Genomic DNA, 17,554 nt, shown 5'->3' on the forward strand with positions numbered 1-17,554 from the left:
TTTTTGACAAGCGACTAATGAAAACAATAACAAAGCTTCTCGCAAAGTTATTCTCATGTTATGTTTACAAACGAGGCTATTACTGCGGTAGCCACAATGATAAAATGTAAAACACTTATCTCATATTATTCTTAATGCTATGATAAGTGTATAGTCACAACCAAAGATAGAAAAAAGAACTCGCGTATGAACAGTAATATGTATGCTCTCTTCTGAATCTATAGGTATTCATTCTTAAATTACAACAAAATATGTACGCGCTATTCTTTAAAAATGCCTAATACATATAAAATTTTACATTTAATTCCTTTGGTAAACACACACACACACACACACATAGAAACACTTGAACTACACACACTAGAGCAAAGAATAAAATGGGATGACAGAAATACAAGAGGACACGGAAATGAAATAAAAAAAGACAGCTATAAAAGAGCAAAAACAATACATGAATTTAAAAATAGTTTAGATAAAATGAGATATGAAGACGGGACCCCACGAGCATAGCTCCACTTCCCGTAAAATACAACTAGGTAAATACAACTAGATAAATACACACACACACACACACGAGATATGAAGACGGGACTCTACGAGCATAGCTCCCCTTCCCGTAAAATACACACACACACACACACACACACACACACACACACACACACACACACACACACACACACACACACACACACACACACACACACACACATAGACAGTTGGAACAAGTTAAATGAGAAAGTGGTGTGTGCAAAAACAATACATGAATTTAAAAACAGTTTAGATAAAATGAGATATGAAGACGGGACACTACGAGCATACCTCCCCTTCCCGTAAAATACAACTAGGTATACGCGCACACACAAAAATTCACCACGAGCATAGCTCCCTTCCTGTATAATACAACTAGGTAAAATTAGGTAAATACACACACACACACACACACACACACACACACACACACACACACACACACACACACACATTGAAAAGCATAGGAAAGGAAGATTGATGTACAACAAACCGGACTTTGCAAAACTAAAGAAATTCTTCCAGAATGCAAAATGGGAAAAATTTTACATGGAAGAGACAAAAATGGAAGAGAAATGGAATATTTTGATAGATAATTACAATGAAGGGGTAAATAAGCACGTACCAAGACAGATGCGAGAGGGAGTGTACATTAAATGCTGGTTCAACACAAGATGCAGTGAGGCAAAAGACAGAAGGGACAGAGCTTGGAAAAGGTGGAGAAAAGATTGAAAAAAAAAGGAAAATGGCAAATTTATATAAACTATAGAAATGAGTATGTTAAAGTGAGAAGGAAAAAAGGAACCATGAAAAGGATATTATAGATAAATACAAAGACCAACCCAAACTATTCTATCGATATGTGAATGGTAAACTTAAAAACAAGCAAGAAATGGTGAAACTACGCCAAGGAAATACAAAATACACAGAAGATTTAGAAATGGCCGAAATCATGAAAAATCACTTTAGTTCTGTCTTCACTAGAGAGAAAACAAAATATTGGAACGAAGGTAATGAAAGGTGATCTCCCCCCTATCAAACCTCGCCTATCACACCTCGACGTCAGAAAATCACATGGCCCGGGTGGAATTGCAAATTGGATTCTAAAAGAATGCAAAGAAGAACTAACGGACAAAATACATAACATAATAAATTGCTCACTCAAAGAAGGAAAATACCAAAACACTAGAAAATGTCACCATTGTACCAGTATATAAAGGAGGAAACAAGGAAGAACCAACTAACTATAGGCCACTATCACTAACAAGCACTATAGCCAAAATTTGTGAGAAAATAATCAGGAATAGATGGGTAAAACACCTGGAAGACAACAATATAATAAACCCAAGACAATTTGGGTCCAGACAAGGAAGATCATGTACCACAAACTTAATATGTTTCTACTCAAGATTAAACATAGTGCAAGAAAGGAATGGATGGGCTGACTGTGCCTTCCTGGACTTACAAAAAGCTTTTGACAAAATACAACACAAACAATTATTAAAGAAACTCGAACATATAGGAGAGATACAAGGGAACCTACTAAAATGGATGTAGGACTTCCTGATTGGTAGAAAGATGAGAGTAGTACTCAGAGAAAAATATTCAGATTGGAAAGAGGTGATCAGTGGAGTACCGCAAGGATCTGTTCTAGCTCCAATAATGTTTGCTGTTTATGTGAATGACATGGATGAGGAGGTGAAGTGTTACATGAACTTCTTTGCTGACGATGCCAAACTGTCAATGAAAGGAAAAACTGAAGAGGATTGCGAATCACTGCAGGAAGACCTGAATAAAGTATGGAACTGGAGTCAGAAATGGGAGGTGGACTTCAACATTAAGAGGTGTAGCGTAATGGAGTCTGGAAAAAGCAAAAAAGGAATATCAGGACAATATAAAATTGGAACTAAGGAGGTAAAGAAAGAGATCCGAAAAATATTTGGGTGTAATTATCTCGAACGACTTGTCCTATGACAAACAGATAAACAAAATTGTTGGAGAATCCTACAACTTGCTAAGATCAATAAAAGTGGCATTTACATATTTGGACGAAGAAATTATAAAAAAAAAAAATATTGGTCACACTGATAAGGCCTAGACTAGAATATGCGGCGACATTGTGGTCACCCAGTACCAAAAAGAATATAAAGAAAATAGAAAGAATCCAGAGAGCAGCAACAAAAATGGCACCTGCACTCGCAAACTTGTCATATGAGGAGAGATTGGCTAAACTAGATTTACCAACTCTGGAGCAAAGAAGAGAGAGAGGTGACCTACTGACCGTCTACAGAATCATGAAAGGCAAAGAAATACTTGACAGAGAGGACTTGTTAAACTGGGACAGGAGAAGCACAAGAGGACATGGAAAGAAAAAAAAAAACATAGCTACAGAAGAGATCTGAAGAAAAACAGTTTTCCACATAGAGTGGTAGACACTTGGAACAAACTGGACAAGGAAATAGTGTGCGCAAAAACCATTAATGAGTTTAAAAGCAAACTAGACACTGCGAGATACAAAAGCGGGACACTACGAGCGTAGCTCCCCTTCCCGCAAAATACAATTAGGTAAACTTGGTAAATAAACACACACACACACACACACACACACACACACACACACACACACACACACACACACACACACACACACACACACACACACACACACACACACACACACACAGGAGAGACAAAGCCTGGAAATATATATATATATATATATATATATATATATATATAAACATCTAAATGGCAAACATATATAAAACTTAGGAACGAATATGTGAATATACGCAGGAAATAAAAAAATTGAAAGGGATATCATAGACAAATGTAAGGATCAATCTAAACTCTTTACAGATATATAAATGACAAACTAAAGGATAAACATGAATTAGTGAAACTGCGTGAAGGAGATAAAGAATACATAGATGACACAGAGATGGCAGAAGTTATGATCAGACATTTCAGGTCTGTTTTTACAATTGAGAGCTCACAATCTTGGGAAGATGGAAAACAAGAAAGATCACCCATGACAAAAGAAATAAATATAACACAAAAATAAATAAGAGATCAAATAAAAAGCCTAGATGTTAGAAAATCGCACGGACCAGACGGAATTACAAATTGGATACTGAAAGAGTGTATAGATGAACTGATAGACAAACTACACAAAATAATTGACTTCTCACTCAAAGAAGGAAAGGTACCTCAAGATTGGAAAGATGCAAACATAGTACCAATATATAAAGGAGGAAATAGGGAAGATCCTACAAACTTCAGACCGGTATCCCTCACAAGCACAGTAGCAAAAATATGTGAAAAGGTCATCAGGAACAAATGGACCAAACATTTGGAAGATAACAAAATAATGAACGCCAAACAATTTGGTTTTAAAAGTGGAAGATCGTGCACAAAAAGTCTAATCTGATTTTACTCGAGAGTAATTGAGATAACACAAGAAAAGGATGGATGGGCAGATTGCATCTTCTTGGATTTGCAGCAAGCATTTGACAAAGTACCACACAGAAAATTAACAAGTAAAATTGAAAAAAAAAGGAATTCAAGGCAAAATGTTGAAATAGGTGAAGGGTTTCTTAACTGTGAGAAAAATGAGAGTGGTGCTTAGAGACAAAAATTCAAAATGGGAAGATGTGAAAAGGGGCGTACCACAAGGCTCTGTACTGGCTCCTTTAATGTTTGCCAAATACATAAATGATATGGATGGAGTAAATTGTTACATGAACTTTCTTACTGACGATGCCAAATTACTCAAGAGAGTAAGAACAGAAGAAGATTGCAGATCACTGCAAGATGACCTGGATAAAATATGGGAATGGAGCCAGAGATATTAGATGAACTTCAACATGAAAAATGTAGCATAATGTAATTTGGAAAAGGTAAAAATAGAGTTTCGGGGCAATATAAGATTGGAAACAGAGAAGAAAAAAAGTGAACTCAAAGAGGGACCTAGTAGTAATCATTTCAAGTGACTTGACACCTGACAAACATCTAAATAAATTATTTGGAGAGACTTACACCTTATTAAGATCAATGAAAGTGGCCTTCGATTACATAGATGAGGAGATGGTTAAAGAATATTTGTTACACTGATAAGACCGAAAGTAGAATATGTTGTATCAATGTGGGCGACTAGCACAAAAAGAACATAAGAAAATTAGAAAGAATCCAAAGAGCAGCGACAAAAATGGCACCCACACTGCCAAATCTGACATATGAACAAAGATTGGAGAAATTACAGTTGTCAACACTAGAACAGAGAAGGGAAAGAGGCGATTTGTTGACCATTTTCAGAATTATGAAAGGGATGGAAGTTCTCGATAGAGACGACCTATTAAAGTGGGACAGAAGAGAAACAAGAGGACACGAAAAGAAACTAAAGAAGGACAGTTACAGAAGAGACCTGAAAAAATAGCTTCCCACATAGAGTGATCAATGTCTGGAACAAACTGAACAGAGAAACAGTAAATGCTAGAACTATACACGATTTTAAGAACAAACCGGGTAAATACTCTCTCACACACACACACACACACACACACACACACACACACACACACACACACACACACACACACACACACACACACACACACACACACACGGCTCGGTGGCGCAGTTGGTAGAGCGCTGAACTGCTACTATAGTGGCCCGTAGTTCTTGGTTCGAATCCTGCCCAGGGCCGAAATTATTTCGGTACCGCTGCGCTTCGGGTCGTTACACTGACTCTCGTGGGCGGGGAGTTGGGTGTGTGTGTGTGTGTAAGGTCATAGCATTACCCATAGATCGGACCTACGAGCTCTGAGCTCTCTTCCAGGAGGGAAATAGCTATCGATCACGAGTCCAACACGTGATCCAAAGACCAAGTGAATACACACACACGATATGGATGAGGGAGTGAATTGTTACATGAACTTCTTTGCTGACGATGACATATTACTCAAGAGAGTAAGCACAGAAAAAGGTTATAGATCATTACAAGAAGACCTGGACAAAATATGGGAATGGAGTCAGAGATGTGAAGTGAACTTTAACATTAAGAAATGTAGCATAATGAAATTTGAAAAAAAAAGAATATTGGGTCAATATAAAATTGGAAACAAGGAGGCAAAAAAAAAAAGAAAAAAAAAATCGATTCAGAAAGGGACCTGGGAGTGATTATCTCAAGTGACTTGACACCTGATAAACATGTCAATGAATTATTTGGAGACTTTTAACTTAAGATAAATGAAAGTGGCCTTCAACTACATGGATGAAGAAATGGTAAAGAAAATAGTGGTTACACTAATAAGACCTAAACTAGAGTATGCTGCAACACTATGGGCACCTTTAAAAAAAAAAATAGAAAGAATTCAAAGAGCAGCGACAAAAAGGGCACTCACACTATCAAATTTGAAATACGAACAAAGATTGGAAAAATGACATCTATCAACACTGGAACAGAGAAGAGAAAGAGGCGATTTTGACCACTTACAGAATTATGAAAAGGATGGAAATTCTTTATAGAGACCACTTATTATGATGGGACAGAAGAGAAACAAAAGGGCACGAAAAGAAGCTAAAGGACAGTTACCGATGAGATTTGAAAAAGAATAGCTTCCCACAGAGTGATTGATCTCTGGAACAAACTAAACGGAGAAACGGTGTGCCAAAACCATACAAGATTTTAAGAATAAACTGGATGTGGAGAGATACGAAAACCGGTCACTACGAGCATAGCTCTCGTCCCGTAAAATACAACTAGGTAAATACACGCAAACACACGGGACACTACGAGCGTAGCTCCCTTTCCCGTAAGATACAACTAGGTAAATACGAACAATTTAGTATTTCGTTCGTCCGGTGGTTTTTTGCATTCCAGTCACAATCTGTGTAATGTAAACAAAACGATAACAGCTCCATCTATAGAAGAATATCAAACATATTGATTTCCTGTCATTCACCCTCACTGCTGGATTTGGCTTGTCGAATCGATAGGAATTATGAGAAGTATGTCAATTTTGTTTTTGGAATCAAGTTCACTAATCAGTTAATACAGCAATAGTTTATGTTTTAACGCTTTCACTTGACTTGGTTGTAACAAAATTGTTAGAAGTAAAAAAGGCGTTAAATGTTTCTTGTCCGGACTTAGTGTCAGCGGTCAAATATATTAGGCAACTGGCAAAATTTGTTGGGGTTTATTATGACATACTTGTACTCTACACTCAAATGTTCCAAGTTGTCTAGAAAGTATTCTTATGGATGACATAGTGAAAATTCAACTGTTGCACAAGATAAACATGTATACAGAGTACATGAACATATAAAAAAGATAAAATCAATAAATATCACTGCAAACCTTTATCTCAATATATTAGATGGGTTAGGAAATTTTGTATTTTTTAATTCAAATAGATTATATATTGAGAATGGGCAAATATACATATGTTTTCAAGGGTCAATTTTTAAAAGTGGACACCTATGGGATATAGCAATAGAAAATTGAATATACATTTTGTAAATTATTATACATCAGCATGATACTAGCTTTTCTTGGCAGAAATCAATAACAGAAAAATTTGCTTAAAGTGATATATTAACAAATGGAGCCATGACGACTGCTTGAGACATCATCTTTTTGATAGATGTGGAGGTAAAAGAAATTAAAGTATGATCAATCTGTCTAACTTAAACTAACCTTTGTTTAGTAATGTGGTACATATAATTCTAGAAATCATCAGGGTCGTCAGGGATGTATCATGTTGATGGCCAATTTTGGCATCCGATTGTACTGCAAGTTGTAGAGGAGTTTCACAGCTTAAAGGATAATATGAAGCTCGATTCCATAGCACTATTTTAAAAATATGTAGCATGATGTCATTTGGAGTGGGAGAACACCCAGTACAGTGTCTATGTCATCGTCAAACTGACATTGATGGGACTGGACAAACAACAATATGGCACCTTGAACCTATCGCTGCACCTTTGTTCAGTAGTGTATTTGCCTTTAGCCTTTTTTTTTTTTATTGATTTCTGCCAAGAAAAACATATATTTAATGGGTGCATTTTAATTTACAAAATGAATGTTTAATTTTCTAATTCTATATCCCAAAGGGGCACTGGGAAAGAGGGAAATGTCTGTTGAGGAAGGATGGGAGAAGACAGTAGGTAGGGGTGGGAGTATATCGATATGTGATACCTGATAGCCTGTTATCACCTGGTGAGGAAGTTGGTCAACCATGCTGCCAGTGATGGATGGGGCCCTAGTTGTATATCTTTCGACATGACAACAGTGTGGTCAAGAAGATGAAATGTTTTTCTAAAGTCTCTGGAAGTGACAGCCAGGGAATTGGTATAATAGTCTATGTGGCTGTGTAAAAAGTTGAGAAAATTCACAAGGTAGTGGGTAGTGGAGGAGCAATTCCTGTTGCCAAATTACAAGATGATCAGCAAAGTTTCAAACACACTCTAGATTTCACGGGTGGGGGCAACTGCATCCATTGTCCCCACTCTGGATTCGAACAGTAGTGCAGACATAGATAGTTTAAGTTCTTTTGATTTATGTACATGGTGTGTATGTAGGGGTATGGTATATTTTGGCTATGGAAGATATTGACACCCATTGGATGAACAAAAGAAAGAGGGGGACTGCAAGAGACCCTATGGCCTACACTAGGCAGTGCCATATCCATTACCACCTGTCATCTCCATCCATAAAGTTGTCTAACATTTTCTTAAAAAAAGAAAAAAAAAAAAAAAATGGTTTCAGCAATCACATGGTTACTAAGTCTATTCCATTCATTGACTATTCTATTGGTAAACCAGTTCTTGCCCATTCCTTTCTTAAATCTAAATTTGCCCAATTGAAATCCATTACTGAGAGTCCTGCCCTGTTGTCTTAATATGATGACATTGTTTGCTTCACCCTTCACCTTTGATCTACTTAAACACCTCTATTAAATCACCCTGCACTCTGTGTCTTTCAAGAGAGTGTAAATTAAGGTGTCTAAGCCTGTCCTCATTAGGTAAATTTCTAAGCCCATGTATCATTTTGATCACTCTCCTCTGTACTAATTCTAGTGTTGTGATATCCATCCTATAGGACGGAGACCAAAACTGTGCTGCATAGTCAAGGATGGGTCTAACTAATGTCAGATAGAGTTTGATAACTACCCCTGCACTTTGATTTGTAACCATCCTAGCAATGAAACCTAATTCTCTGTTAGCTCTATTCATGGCACTAATGCACCGTTTCCTGGATTTAAGGTTTTTGTAGAAATAGTACTAAAAGCCTATGGATAAAACTATAGGATAATTATTTCCGACGCCCTTGAATGGAAAGTAAATTACCCAGCCAACCTAACCTAATCTGTCATCACCTATACCAACATGGGGTTGAGTTAGGTTAGACTCATAAGAACATAAGAATGAAGGAGACTGAAAGAGACCATAAGGCTTAATAGGCAGTTCCAAGTTCATTACCCCCTGTCATCCCATCTACAAAGTTGTCTAACCTTTTCTTAAAACAACCGATAGTTTCAGCACTCGCTATATGGTTACAAAGTCTACTTTATTGATAAACTAGTTCTTGCCTATCTTCTTAACCCATTCAACTCCGATGACAAGATGTCTTGTCATTTGGTCAAATAAAACAAAAAATCATAAAACACCAAAATGTTTGATCAAACACCAGAAAAATATGACGTCAGTCCTCGAGGACTGACGTCATATTTTTCTGGTGTTTGATCAAACATTTTGGTGTTTTATGATTTTTTGTTTTATTTGACCAAATGACAAGACATCTTGTCATCGGAGTTGAATGGGTTAAATCTAAATTTGTTCAACTTAAATCCATTACTGTGGGTTTTGCCCTATTGTCGTAATATGATGACCTTGTTTGCATCGCCCTTGTCAAATCCTTTGATCCACTTGAACACCTACTAAATCATCCCGCACTCTGCGTCTTTCCAGAGTGTAAAGGTGTCTAAGCATGTCCTCATAAGGCAAATTTCTGAGCCCATGTATCATTTTGGTCATTCTCCTCTGTGGTGATTCAAGTGAATTGATACCAATTCTATAGGACAAAGGCCAAAAATGTACCACATAGTCAAGGATGGGTCTAACTAATGCCTGATAGAGTTTTATAACTAACTTTGCACTTTTATTCATAACTTTCCTAGCAATGAAACCTAATCCTCTGTTAGCTCTTTTCCTGACACTGATGCCCTGTTTCCTGGATATAAGGTCATGACTCACTAGAACCCCCAATTCTTGCATTCCATTTCCTCTAGAAAAGTGTTATGTAAGCTATACCTGCTTTCTGGGTTGTGTAAGCATACACACTGCACTTTGAGATATTACAGTCCATTTGCCATTTCACTGACCATGTGAACAATTTATAAGATCTTCCTTTTAGAATGTCAGTGTCTTCTCCTGACATAATTAGGTGTCCTATTTAGTATTATCCATAAACTTCCTAATATCACTATTAATCCCATTGTCTAAGTCATTCATGTACTTAATGAACAATAAGGGACCCAAAACCGAGCCCTAGGGAACTCCACTAGAAACACTCCTCCATTTGGATTTTACACTTTATGCTAACCTGTTTTCTGTCACTGGTCCAAGCTCTAATCAAATAATTTTCCTCCCATGACATGGGTTACATTATGACTACTGATATCTCTGCCATGTATGCAAGGAGGATAAATTAATGCAATTGTTCTTTGTTAGAAAACAACTAAATGAAAAAATAATTTTTTCTTTTTGTTGCAGCTAAACTGATAATATTGTGTTGAACATGGAGAACTTGTCATAATATCATCTTGTGAGAGGCTTTATAGCAACTTCCTTTGATAAGTAATTCTGACCTGTCAGTTATTCAGTAACTTTATCTGTAAGTGTGCTACATTTGGGAGTCGTGCATAATTAGTAAATCTACTTCTGAAAACTGAAAAGAACACTCCAAGTGAATTGATGTGATAGTATATCATTTCTGTCTCTAAATAGAGTCCACCTACATGATTAGTTGAGAAAATTTGTCAAGAAAGGAGAGATCAAAAGTATCATTAAGGACTCTTGGTAATGATTTAGTAGACTTGAATGTACATGTATATGACTGTTCTTCAGGTGAAATGCATAGAAAATGTAAAAACTAAGTTAAAAGTTTTTGTGATCTAATAGCATACACAACATTTTACATATGTGGGAGGCCCTATTCATATAAGAGTTATTTATGGACACTAATACAATTCCACACTGATCAGTATTCAAAATATTTCATAAGATGAGCAACCGTGGGTTTAATGAGCATGATCAGCAACTCATGCACTCTAAAATCTTAAAAAAGCACATGGTTTGTCCAGATGAGACATACGAGTGTAAGGAATGTAAGCAGCTATTTACACGGCTTGAAAACTTGAGAAGACACATTATGATACATACAGGCGAAAGGCCTTTTAAATGTGAAGATTGTGGGAAGCGATTTGCACGAAACGAAAGTTTGAAAAAACATACCGTAGTCCATACTGGGGAGAGGCCGTATGAATGTAAGGAATGTGGACAAAGATTTTCGCGACGTGGAATATTGAAAGAACATATTAGAGTCCATACAGGTGAGAAGCCATATTTATGTAAATACTGTGGACATAGATTCTCACAATCAGGAACTTTGAAAATTCATGTAAGAATTCATACTGGAGATCTGCCATATGAGTGCGAGGAGTGTGACCAGAAGTTTGGATGTCTTGGTTCTTTAAAACGTCATAGAAGGATTCATACAGGGGAAAGGCCATTTGAATGTAAGGAGTGTGGAAAGAGATTCACACATCCAGGGAATTTAATAAATCATAAAATAGTTCATACTGGAGAAAAGCCATTTGAGTGTAAGGAGTGTGGAAAGGCATTTGCCCGATTTGAAACTTTAAAGCAACACACTAGAATTCATACAGGTTAGAGTCCAAGAACACAAGGAGTGTGGTCAGCAATCCACACATCTTGAACATTTAAATACAGAGTTCACACAGCTTGGACATTAAAAAAAAAACACAGCTAATGTTCATATTTGAGAGGGGTCATATTGATACAAGTGAAGATAGCATTCAACATTGAAACATACAATATGATGGTTGAGGAATGTATTGCATGAGGTGCATAACTGCAACTGAACCATCACCTTTACCTGATGTGCTTGGACTCTTGGGGTAGTGGCACTGCTAGGAATCTGAAAGAAGTATGGCACTTGAACCTATGACTAGGAGGATGACCCTCATGATTCAGACTGTGCCACAATATGGCTGATTTTTTTTTTTTTCTTCTTATTTGTGCAGTAAGTGTAAAAAAATATAGACTCAACATATTTGTTAGATCCTCTTCAACTTGGTGGGTTTCCCTGTCAGTTGGTGGTCTTTACTCATCCTCTTTAAGTGACGGGTTTCCTAGCCCTTGTAAAATGGAGAGGAAAGATCCCCTTTCAGAGAAGTCTATAGTAAGCCATCACTACCTGCTCAGAAATCAGTTCATCATAATATGTTAGCAATTAAACATGGAAGAAAGGTAAAAATTCAGTTTGATAATTTGATTAGCAGAGAAATTTTTAATACCTTTTCATACTTTGAGATTTGTCCTGATACCCCCTGGTAATTAAAGGTGCAGTGATTAACTTGTACATTTTTTATTAATCTATGTTATGTGATTACATTTTCAAAAGCCATAAATTCCAAGCTCATCAGTCATTCAACTTAAGATTAAGCTTTGTAAATTAAGAGCTTATGTGGTGTATCAGCATCCTTTTCACTCTTGATATATATTATTGTGCTTGTGTGATTATATTTTAAGAATATGAGGCAGTTTATTGCATATTCTGCAATACTTTTTTTAAGTAATTATATATATATATATATATATATATATATATATATATATATATATATATATATATATATATATGTATGTATATATGTATGTATGTATGTATATATATATATATATATATATGTATATATATATATGTTTGTATATATATATAAATATATATATGTATATATATATATATATATATATATATATATATATATATATATATATATATACACATATATAATATATATACATACATATACATACAGGATACAGGAGTCCCTCAACGCGGGGGTTAGGTTCCTGAAATTACCATGTATGACCAAATCCGCGTGTGCTGACATTCCATGTTAGATACCGGTATATACTGTACCCCAGGTAGTTTATGCAGCTTGCAGGATGGTAATGTAGACCTAAGCTTCAGAACACTTTACCTCACAGCTAATATCCACTGTACAAGTTCATTTATAACATCATACAAATTAATTTCTAAAAAGAATAATGCAAACGCAATTGTACAAATATGATATTATGTATCCTATGTAGTATACAAAACAATGTAAATATACTGTAGTCTGCGCCTGAGAGGCACTGCGAGTTGATCAGCTACACCCCTGCCACCTCCTGGTCCCCTCCCGTCTTCCTTCCCTCATCCCGTTAGCTGATTTGTCCTGATGCCTGTGTCGCTGGCCACCACCACCATCACACAAATTCTATGAAATATACACCCAAACAACTCTTAGAATTCAGCACTCATGGGCTACTAACCATAAATAAAAATAAAAATTACGTATGTGACAACATCTTAGAATGTGCCAATATAGTGATGCTCACAGCTGACCTTGCTCAAGTCATGGAAGTGGATTCGCTCCGCCATGTTGTCCCCTCCAAACACGTTAACACGGTAAAATTCCGATAACGCGGTGCGAGTGGTGGAAGCAAAGCCCCTCAACAGGTTAGGGCGGTAAAATTTCAAGATAGCATGGCGCAGGTGGTGGAAGCGACAAGCTAAAGCTTGTTGGCTACCCCCCTACCACCCCCTATTCCCCCTCTCCTCCCCTCCCTCCCTCCTGCATCAGTACCCGGAGGTTGACACGTGACCGCAGGCAGCCATCCACGGCTATCCCCTTGCCCCACACCCTTGTTTGAGCAGTTCCCAGTACATAATGACCGCATTATCTGAGGATCGACTGTATATGGTAAAATAGAAAGCAGTCACCACAAATGTTTGTGATGTTGCCACGTGTGTGCATATGCGTGACCGACTGTGCGAATTTTAAAACGGTTCTCTACATTTGAGATGGTTTTGAAATATAATCCGTGTGTGATTGAATCTGTGTTATTTGAATCCGTGTTAATTGAGGGCCTTCTGTATATATATATATATATATATATATATATATGTATATATATATATATATATATATATATATATATATATATATACATATATACACATACCAAGGCTTTTTCCCCCCTACAAGGGAGGTAGCCAAAAAGGAAAAGGCATGAAATCATTCCCACCCATTCCATCCCTGAATACACTCCACACCCCTCCACCCTCCCTCTTATCTTAGCACCTCCTGGATGACGGGTCATCCCTGCACCTTGTCCACTGCCCTGGGTCAGAAGCAGTGTCGCAAGACACAGCACATCTACAGCAAGGCTGCTTCACTAAATCGGCGACCCCCCCTCTCCATCCCCCCATGCATAAAGGAGAAGACGGGGAGAAATCCCTTCGGGCTGCGTCAAAATTTGCTCACACATACTACCTCACCCCCCATCCCCCCACCCATTCCACCTCATGCATCACAACATCATCCATATACAACCATTCTCCATTCACCCCTGTCTTCTGTCCTCTCCCGTCCTTCCTCAACAGACATTCCCCTGTTCCCCAAAGCCCCCTTCACCCCATCCATCCACCTCACCCGAGGACGTCCCTTCATGTTCACTCCCTCCACATCTGCCTTCCATACCTCTTTTACTAGTCTTTCTTCACTCATTCTTTCCATGTGTCCAAACCATCCTAATTCTCTTTCATCAACCCTATCTCCCAACCCCCTTTTCACCCCTGTTCTCCTCCTCACCTCCTCATTTCTCACTCTATCTAGCCTAGTAACCCTCATCATACTTCTCAGACACCTCATCTCAAACACATTCAAACTCCTATAACCATAAGCACTATGTTCTTCAGTTCATTTATCACATATTCTTTCATTATGTTTAAAGTTCACAACAACCACTTAAGGTCTCGTTACTCCTCTTAACTTTGGATTCAGTTATAAACCCTCTGCATAATATGCATTGTATACTTATGTACATTGCCTCACAGTTATATAATGGAATGTGTGTATGTGTTTTTTGAAATTCTGCTATTGCAATAGAATCTGTAGAATATGGGCATTAGTTGATTTCAGGAATAGGATTGGACCTTTTGAGTACACACGTGACTCATTTGTACAGTACTTCATTTGTTGGTGTTGTTCTATTTTCTTTACTGTATTTCACTTGTGTCATGTCTTTTAAGGTACAAGATTTTTTTGTGACATCTCTAAGCATACACAAGTAATTTTGTATATAGATATTTCTTCTTTCACTTTTAAGCTATGTATTGTATGTGCAAGAATCATGGTTGGCCACAGTATAAATCCTTATCATCTGATCATTGTTGTTCTATTTTCTTTACTATATTTCACTTGTGTCATGTCTTTTAAGGTACAAGATTTTTTTGTGACATCTCTAAGCATACACAAGTAATTTTGTATGTATATATTTCTTTCACTTTTAAGCTATGTATTGTATGTGCAAGAAACATGGTTGGGCACAGTATAGATCCTTATCATCTGATGATTACTAATGAGTATGTCTGATCCTTACTTATAGCTACATTAAAATTCATCTGCCCTTTAATTAAGACTATTGTATTTCTCCTTAATGTATGATGGACATGTAATTCTGCCATAGAAGCCTGAACATACATATGGTATCCAAATGCCCTTTGATTACCTTGATATATCATCCCAAAAATCCTTATGAGAAAAGTGCAATATGAGAAATCTGACTTTTTTTCATTTCTGAATATGTGTATCTTGTATTTTTTAATGTGTCTAGGTCATATTATTCACAAGTTGATATAGGTATATTTTGTAAACATTATCTAATAATATTTGTGTAATAAGTTTGACAGTATCATATATTCAACAATTCCCTGAGTCTTGTTAAATGAGAATATAATTCATTATAAATTCCTCTTCCAGTTGTTTCTTTGAAATCCTTATGCAACTCATCTCAAAGAGAAAATTGAAATGTGATTACACAATTGTGCTGATTCTTTACAAGAGAAAATACATCAGTTGCATTATAAATGTTTAGATACCTTTTTTTCCACTCTTGAAGAACAGTTAATGCTGACAGTCATATTTAGCAGACATCCAAATATAAATTGTGGGGCCAGCTTAGGTGAAGAAAAATATACAATTTTCCTCTGATATTGCAATACCATGGCAGATGACATAAAAATAAGGTGAGTGTAGTGAAGGAGTTGAACAGGGAATTACCATTGTTACACCCACCAATTTGCAAAACTGTGTAGGAAAGTCTATAGGTATGAACAAATATTTTTTTTATCACCATGTTTGAAAATTAGAAATCGTAAAAGTGATGATTTTATCATATAAACAAACATGCCTTATTATATGATTATACAATTGAATATTTACACAACCAGCAACTGTCTGTCACAAAAACAATTACATGTCATAATTACACAATCTTGGCCTACCAAATAGAGGTCATTCAACATGGTGAAGGTCTTTGAGCATATTGGCCCATGTCTTAACCACTTTAGTATGACTCAAATTCTTGCAGCATCGGTTGCCACATGTAATTTGCATCATCGCATTATAAAATATAAAGTCACTGCTGTATAACTAATTCTCTTTTACTCTGAATAATAATAGAAACAGAAAATATGATCAAACCAGTTCACAGAATCCAGGGGTAATTCATGTACAACTACAAAAAAATATATAATCATGACACCAACGTCAGCATCCTTGTGTACCCAGTCACGCCTCATAAAGTCTACATAGGTGTTATCATACCAAAGTGATTAAACTCAAGCCAATATGCTAACAAATCTCCATGCTAGTGAAGGCTCTTTTCCTATTCCCACACCTATGTGACATAACATTAACCAGCATCAAAAAGGGAAATTGTATTGATGAATGTCTCTTTGTTGTGAACCATTCATCTTTTTCCCCTAACCACTCCCAATCCCTCATTTAACATGATAACTGTGCAATAAGGTTTCATCGGTCATGCATGCTAGTGGTGTGCAATTGTTTGGAGTTATAAAGTTCTCAAAACAAGAGGTTTAATGTTATAAAATGAAAGATTGCATGGAAAAGTACAGGAAAATCAAATATTAGTTAAGTATTTGTCTTAGTTCAGGTGTGGTGTAGCAAAGTTACACATTTTGTCACTTCAAGGTAGTGGGCAGTGAGCAGTCATACATGGGTGAGCAACGGGGAACTTTTCTATCATTTCACTATTGCACTAATCATCCACTGTTCCTTTTTTGTATTAATGTTTTTTGTGTAAGTTTACATCTTACATCATGAGAAGTGGTTGTAGGTCATGCAGAGGTGACTGACCTACCGCTTCCATGATGTCTAGGGAGAACAAGGGATACATGGGTGGGTGGAATGTGTGGACTTGTTTACCCCAAGTTGGCAAACTTAATTTTAAGACACATGGGAGCGACATGTAGACTTCTAAGTTTAAGAAAAACCTTTACATCATATGATATATGTCACAGTTTATGGGTTGAAAGTCAAATGCCTGGAGCTGGTGGATCAGAACTAAGCTGGCCCTGCCAGCTTACAGGATCCTCTTTCATTCCTTGTTTACCCAGGTAGTGGGACCAATGACAGGTACCTGTTTGTGGTGGTCTTGCAATATGGACAACAGACCTGCCCGAGGTTCTGACACTCAATATCTGGACCGGGTCTCAGAACTCCATTAACTTTAACTATATTTTTTACACATTTTCTCACATCCAGAACTGACAATCAGCAACTGCATTCCTACCACTTTATGCTGGTGACATAGAAACAGTCCCACACCAGTACAACACAAATAACAGTCCAAGGAGAGATCCCAG

General features: G+C 36.8%; 1 protein-coding gene across 1 annotated transcript; it reads left to right on the top strand.

Annotated features, from left to right (window-relative positions):
* The first annotated feature begins 6,431 nt into the window (after positions 1 to 6,431).
* On the top strand, positions 6,432 to 12,372 carry LOC143030631 (uncharacterized). The gene is made up of 2 exons (XM_076193796.1): positions 6,432 to 6,540; positions 10,306 to 12,372. The coding sequence occupies exon 2, from the start codon at positions 10,817 to 10,819 to the stop codon at positions 11,483 to 11,485; it is 669 nt and encodes a 222-aa protein (XP_076049911.1). The 5' UTR covers positions 6,432 to 6,540; positions 10,306 to 10,816; the 3' UTR covers positions 11,486 to 12,372.
* The last annotated feature ends 5,182 nt before the right edge of the window (positions 12,373 to 17,554 follow it).

The sequence above is a fragment of the Oratosquilla oratoria genome, chromosome 12, assembly GCF_046742065.1.
Source record: "Oratosquilla oratoria isolate Oo_2021 chromosome 12, ASM4674206v1, whole genome shotgun sequence".
Taxonomy (NCBI): domain Eukaryota; kingdom Metazoa; phylum Arthropoda; class Malacostraca; order Stomatopoda; family Squillidae; genus Oratosquilla; species Oratosquilla oratoria.